At 35.4% G+C, this 7,862-nt stretch overlaps 1 protein-coding gene across 1 annotated transcript in view; it reads left to right on the forward strand.

The window, feature by feature from the left end:
* Positions 1 to 6,071: 6,071 nt before the first annotated feature.
* LOC129727064 (muscle M-line assembly protein unc-89-like) overlaps positions 6,072 to 7,862 on the forward strand; it is a 297,317-nt gene continuing 295,526 nt past the window's right edge. Inside the window, exon 1 of the mRNA XM_055684463.1 lies at positions 6,072 to 6,842. Within this exon, the coding sequence (XP_055540438.1) occupies positions 6,338 to 6,842 (505 nt within the window). The 5' untranslated portion in view covers positions 6,072 to 6,337. The remainder of the gene's footprint in view (positions 6,843 to 7,862) is intronic.

The raw sequence follows: 7,862 nt of genomic DNA on the forward strand, positions 1-7,862 counted from the left end.
ACGTGTCGCACTGAACTGCTGTGTGAGATATGTTTATGCATTAGGCTGTTATGATCACGTGAGCCACCTGCAAAAGAACCTCATCGGATGTAATATGGAAAACTTCTATTTATATTTATTTATTTCGTCAAGCAAATGTAGACTACAGTTATAATAATACAATGTTTTCTTATATTCTATACATTATTTCCAGTAGTTAGTCGTTTTTTTATTTGATTTCTGCCCATGGTGATGTCGATATTTTCGCAGTGCTGGTTATAGTGACGCATCATGCGATTTATTGGGCCATTTTTTGAGTAGTTTGTTCTGTGAGAATTTTCCGAAAATATTTTACGATTTCTTAATTGACGACTGGGTGCATAAAAATTTAGTTGTGATAATAATTGAGTAGATTGCACGCGTTGAGAAATAATGTCATTGATAAAATAAAGCATTGAAAGATCGCGGCGTTCTTTAAGTGCTTGTATGTCTATAAGCATGCAGCGTGCTTCATATGATGGTAAGGGAAATGATGTCCAATTTAGCTTACGAAGCGCGTACAAAAGAAATTGTTTTTGGACAGATTCAATGCGTTCTTCATGTGTGGCAATATAGGGATTCCATACAATGCTACAATATTCCAGAATTGGTCGGACGTATGTAATATATAATAGTTTGATTGTATATGGGTCTTGAAAATTGTGGCCGAAGCGTTTTATAAAGCCCAGCATACTATTTGCTTTGTTGATAATTGTATTTTAATGTTCTATAAATGTGAGTTTGGAGTCTAAGATTACGCCTAGGTCCCTAACGATTTTGCATTTTTCTACTGGTTGGTTTCCTAAGAAAATGTTTGTTGGTGGTGTTACTGTTTTTCTGCTAAAGGCTATTGAATTACATTTTTTAATGTTGAGTTGTAATAGGCTTTTGTTGCACCAAGTGTAGAATACATTAATTTCATTCTGGAATATTTCGAAGTCTTCTGCATTGGTTATTTCTATAAAGAGCTTCATGTCATCAGCATATACAAGCACATGTATTGACTTAAGAAGAAAGGAAATGTCATTTACGTATAATATAAAAAGAAGAGGGCCCAGGTGGGAACCTTGAGGAACCCCAGAAGTTACTTTTATTGGGTTTGAAAAGGAATTTTGAAAGCGGACTATTTGTGTTCGTCTTGTTAAGTATGACTGCAGCCATTCCAAAAATTTTGTTTCAGTTCCGTATTTTTCGAGCTTGAAGAGTAATAATGGTATGTCGATTCTGTCAAATGCCTTGCTAAAGTCCGTATAAAGAGCTTCTACGTGGTTACCGTTGTCCATTACAGTCAGAGTGAAAGTTATGAATTCCAAAAGATTTGTGGTAGTTGATCGGCCTTTGTAAAAGCCGTGCTGTTGAGTTGTAATTTGGTGTTTTACTTGTTGAAAGATTTTTCATTAATTATTGATTCAAATAATTTTGGAATGCATGAAATAATGGCAATTCCACGATAATTACGAATGTCAGATTTAGCGCCAGATTTGAAAATTGGCACTAAATATGAGGTTTTCCAGAGTTCTGGGAAAATTCCATTCTTCAGGGACATGTTAAAAAGGTGTTGTAAGGGTGTAGATAGTTCTTCTGCCAAATTTTTGAGAAAAATTGGAGCTATTCTGTCAGGTCCAGGACCTTTCGTAGCGTCTAAATTTTTAAGTGCGTTTTGAATTTCGAATTCAGATATTTGATTGACAGATAAAGAATTCGAAAATTCAGGAAAATACGAGAAGTATTCGCGGTCGCGATCTGTTTCTTCATATTTGGTGTAAATTTCTTGAAAAAAAGTGGCAAAAAGACTACATATTTCATTACTAGTTTGTCCTACATTACTGTCAAGATGCATTCGTGATGGAAAGTTGTTACTTTTTAGTTTGGTTTTTACGTAATTAAAGAAGTTCTTAGGGCAAGACTTGATTTGATGTTCGATTTTACGATTATGTTCTTCATGTGCAATTTTAATGGCTGCGTCAAGTTGACAGCAAATTTCTTGGTAATTTTGAAGATTTTCGCTATTGCTGTCTTTTTTGTATATTTTATGTGCTTTTTGTTTTCTATTTTTTAGGTTCTTCAATTGTGGATTAAACCACATTGGATATTTGTTGGTGTTCGTTCGTCTTCTTTTCTTTAGAGGTACATTTTTTGATATAATTTGATTAATTATTTCATAAAATTTTGATACTTCTTCGTTGACATTTCCTTCTTTACAAATTATACTACGCCAATTTATTATGCGAAGTCTACGTTTGACTTGTTCGAAGTCAGTTTTGTGGTATTCCGGTACATCCTCGTACTCGCAGTCGCTGGGGTACGAAGTGTTATTCATTACTATTGAATATTCAATTGCTGTGTGGAATGCTTCATTTTTCCAGATGGGAGTCAATGATGCATCTACACAGAAGTCTTCAGTGCAGTTTGTGAATAATAGGTCTAAATAAGCATTTTGTTTGTTTTTGACATGATTGATTTGATATAGACCGAGTTCTGAGGATTTGCCAAAAAGATACTGCAGTGTTTCGTTTTCGCCTACGACTGGGAGTAAGATAGATTCATTTTCAATGTCTACAATAAAGTCTGCATTACGTTGGTTGAAGTCGCCATAGACATGCAGTTTTACTTCTGGTTTCATGTTAGACATAATAGATTCTAGAGTTTTGAAAAATAATTCATACGAATGTTTATGAGCATGTTCCGGTGGAAAGTACACAGAACAGAAGATATGTTCTTCGCCAGCAATAAATGCTTTGGCCCATACGTGTTCAAATTCTTTATATTTGTCGGATATTATTTCTTCAGAAGTAAAGTCTACATTAATGGCAATGAGGACTCCACCGCCTGACTTTTTTTGACTGGTAGACAAATTCCGATCGTGCCGGAATACATTGTAATTGTTTCCAAATACTTCTTCGCTTCTTACGCTTTCGTCCCAGCTACTTTCAGTTCCTAAAATTATTTTAAAAGATGACGACAATAGATTTTGTTGAATTTCTTTCATTTTGCTTGGGCTTTTCATGCGATTGAAATTCTGACAATAGATAAGAATTTCAGTCGCATTCTGTCGAGGAAGCGAAGAAGTGTTAGTCAAGTTATTACTTATGTTTAAATATAATGGTTCTGCCTCAGAAGAGGGCGTCCTTACTTGCGAAAATTTGTACTAAATTTATTTACACTTTCGCGAAGTTGTTGAAGACGGTGCGTGCGTTCATTTGATAAAAAATGACGATATGATTGAAGGTCGGCTACTGCTTCGGCTGGCGTGAGTCCATATTCCTGATGGACTTCAATAAAGACGCGTTGGAGCTGTTCTGGAGATGTCGGCAGTCCTTCGGATGCGAGAAGCATTCTTATACTGGTTGGTGTCATTCCTTCTACGCATACAGATGATGGTTGGTCCTTCATGTATGCGAGATATAGGCGTGTAATATGCATTACTTTTGGGTCGCGGAGTCTAGCCTTCAAAAAGCGCTCGTCGCCATTCGATGATTGCTGCGTAAGTCGGACGATTGGTGGACGCATGGGGTCAAGTTCAAATTGGCTGTCTTGCGGTGCTGATTGTATGCTGGCGTTGCTGGCAGGAGCCGGTGCAGAATTTTCATTGTTAGTTGCATTTTTTTCTGTCCGATATGGGTTGATAGTTTCGCCTTTTTGGAAATTTATAAATTTTGATATTATGTCTGAATTCGGCGGCCCAGCAAATTGAACGCGTGCAGCTGCCAGGAGGTCTTTGTCCGGGGGTAGTGGTTGTTTTGGCATTTCAGCAATTTTCTTTGAGTTGCAGGCGAAATGGTTTATTCCGTGTTTATAGGTGTTACTTATGCTGATAGGGTTTGAGTTTTCCTGCTGACGTTTGCGTTGCTGCATACGTTTACGAGCGGCCTTTTCTGCTTGCTTTTCCTGCATGCGTCTTTTACGCTGTCTGGCGTCATATTCAGTCCAGTCGCATTTCCATACTTTTTTATTGCCAATTAGGCGCCAGCCTGATGTGAAATTTGAAGTACGGTGTTCTTCTGAGTCCGATTCTGGAAGTGGCAACGAAAGGCGAAGTTCTTCAGCCAGACTGGGATGATTGTCTGTTTTTGGCTGGAGTGAATTCGATTCTTTGAGCGCTTTTAATTCATTAATTAGTTCCTGCGCCGTTGTACTGCAGTTTGTTTTCTTATTTTGTATAGCTTCTAATTGGTGTTCCATATTGTCAATTTTTGATTCTATATTAGTAAATGCTTTTTCCAGGTGCTGTTGTATGTTCTTTGTGTGCTGCCGGTTTTCTTTGCTAATGTCCGATATGTCCGATATGGAGTCATGGCCAAGTTCGCCGAACAGCGTCGAAATGCGATTTATGGTTTTTGCCGACGCATTGTTTGTGTTAATATTTACTTTTTTAATTTCCGTCTTCAATTCAGAAAGCAGTGTATTGATACTGTCCAGTGAGTCGTGCGTTACAGTCAGGTTAGGAAGTTGACTGATTATTGAATGATTTGATTTGATTTGTGATTCAATACTTTCTGTTAAAATTTTCTGGTGCTGGATGAGCTTCTTCAGTTGGAGTTGGTCCATGAACTGTTCCTGGCATTCTATGCATAAGGGCAGCATGAATGAACGCAGTAGTTCTTCTTGGTTTCTACGGGTTCCTACGCAGGCAGCGTGGAAATGCCTTTTGCATATTCCTTCGCATTTCCACAGGAAACGGTTGTCGGTCGAAGTACAGTTGGTTATGCCACACTTTTCCATAGCACTGATTAAAAATTGTTACGCGGCGAGTACGAATTGTCGAGAAAAGGTTAGATACACGCGGTAGCGCGACGGTCAAAGATTGTTTATAAATAAATAAATTGTTGCTTACGTGCACTCGCGACGCCGTCAAGGTGTAAAAAAAAAATAAAAATACAAGTTAAATTGCGGAGCGAAATGAAAACGCGTCCGCGCCCGATGACTGTTCGTGGCGAAAAAAAGACTTCTACGCGCATCGATCGTGTGTTTTCGTAAGGAACCTACTGAGGACACGATGTCCTTGCAATGCTTTACCAGAAATTCATTCATTCCCGTGGACGTCGCTTGCAGAACTTAGTGATCCCAAACAACAATACTGCATGTTATGCTAGTTCACTGTTCGTTCGAGGTGTGGTAAACTGGAACTCGTTACCTCTCGCTGTCAAACGTTCTTCGTCGGAAGCAATTTTCAAGAGTGGCTGCATCGATTTTTGGGAACCGAATAGACTGAATAAAATAACGTATTATCAAGCTTTTATAACAATAAAAGAACTTGCGTTATGTAATTTGATGATTTTATAGTCTAAATGATTTTGAATGCCAAAAGTGACTCATAATTGTGTCTCTGGCTATGTAAGTGATATTTTTTTACCCAACCGATTAACACGCATCAACTGCAGTGAAACTAATTGTTGATCGAAAGTACACATCAGAACACAGAGATAGATAGTAAAACATTCGTAGTTGATAATTTTTCCGAATTTAAATCCATTTTTGAACATTCAGACAACACGTTGACTGCCCCGTAATTGTAGAGGGACTGTACTGCTCGACCCAGTTCGACAAACTGAGCAATATCTGTAGGTATGTATGTGTGGGTATATGTGCAACTTTTTATTCTCACTCACTTTTCTCTGAGATGGCTGGACCGTTTTTCATGAAATTAATTGCAAATCAAAGGTTTAATTGCCCCATAGGTTGCTATTGAATTTCATTGTAATCGGATTTTTAGTTTAGAGGTCATGTATCAAAATGTAAAAATCACGAAACATTAATATCTCAGAAACCACACAACCAATTTTAAGAAAACTGGTGTCAAATAAATGGGCTGTTTCCGAAAGTTATGGGGAGAAACGTTTTCCAGAAGCTGTTTAAACTCACTCATTTTTCTTTGGGATGACTGCACCGATTTTCAGAAAATTAAGTTGTATGAGAAAAGCTAGGTCTCACCGCTTGGTGGTTTATTTCGTGTTTTTTAGCTGGTTACACTCGGCGGAGATTACATTTTGGAATGTTTTTATAAGTTCAATCTTACCTTATCTTTATAGATTTTGAAATTTTTTACAGCATTCACAATCCTGAAAAACTTGATGGCGGAAATTGGGTAATTAAAGCCAGCAATGCTGCTGGTGAAGAAAAAATAAAACATCAGGTGATATTCAGAGGAAAAGATCATTATCATTATGTACCAGGGTTATTTCATGCAGAATCTAAAATATCACATGACGAGAGAAATGATCCTTTCCGGTCGGAAGGTGGATATTCTTGTGTAGCGCCAACCAATTGCAATGTGTCTTTGCCTTCTATTCATGGCAGCGATGAAAGTGTCAAAGACGCCATGAATCAAACCGAAGCAGTTCAAACTATGAATAACACAGATGTAGCACATCTTTCAGAAAATGTTCCGATAAAGCCTGTAAAAAGGGAATGGCGTAAAAAGCTCTCTACCTTGTACAATTCAAAACTTTCACCGAGTGTAGTCGAAACAGTTAAACCAAAAATGCTTGAGTTCCAAAAAAAGCTTTTCTTCGAGACGCAATTAAAAAATCTTACAGTGGCAGAAGGCAAGCTAGTAAAATTAGTTTGTTCGTGTGTTGGGCCATCACCAACAATAAAATGGTTTAAAAATAATATACCTATTGTCTGGTCGAAAACAGTGAAAAATGAAACTAAGCTGGGAGTTGGGGCTATTCATATATATAACGCGTCGATAGCTGATACTGGAACGTACAAATGCGTGGTCAGTAACAATTTTGGAGAAATTGAAACGTCGTGCACGCTAACCGTCTATGAAGTACACCAAAGTCAGTGCGAGGCACCAAAGTTTACGAGAAATGTAAAAGGTATCTATATTACATTTACAATACTTACGACTTCGTTTATAGCTCGCAGAGGATTGTATTTTATTTATATTTATATTATATTTATGCATGTGTTTTCCCGCAAAAAAGTATAAATCCAGGATTATCATATGTTTCACTTCACTAAACAAATTTGGCTTTGGATGTATTTATATATATATATATATATATATATATATATATATATATATATATATATATATATATATATATATATATATATATATATATATATTTATATATATATATATATATATATATATATATATATATATATATATATATATATATATATATATATATATATATATATATATATATATATATATATATATACATATATATATATATATATATATATATATATATATATATATATATATATATATATATATATATATATATATATATAGATATATATATATATATATATATATATATATATATATATATATATATATATATATATATATATATATATATATATATATATATATATATATATATATATATATATATATATATATATATATATATATATATATATATATATATATATATATATATATATATATAGATATATAGATATATATATACACCCAACGCAAACGGGGAATATTTTATTACTTTTGGGCAATTTTTTGTTACTTTTTGTGTCTTATGACTGCGCATTATACACAAAAAGTAACAAACAAAAAGTAATAAAAATTCTGACGGCCACACGCTTGTATGTGTTTCTGAAGGAGAACATACAGCCAAGCACCGCAATGCATGTGTTGGCAAGACTTCAATCGCTGCATTTGTATTGATGCAACGATCTGGTTCATTTTTGTCTCCCTTCATCCACACATAATCAGAATCTCAACCGTCAACCTCAAATGTCCAATTAGAAACACTTTCGTTTCGTCCCCCAGTGTTTACTTGAAATGGAAATATGTAATACTGTCTGACAAGAGTTGCAGAAGTTGCGAATATTGTTCTGGATGGGCACGAGTTTTGTAT

Source organism: Wyeomyia smithii, chromosome 3 (genome assembly GCF_029784165.1).
Source record: "Wyeomyia smithii strain HCP4-BCI-WySm-NY-G18 chromosome 3, ASM2978416v1, whole genome shotgun sequence".
Classification (NCBI taxonomy): Eukaryota; Metazoa; Arthropoda; class Insecta; order Diptera; family Culicidae; genus Wyeomyia; species Wyeomyia smithii.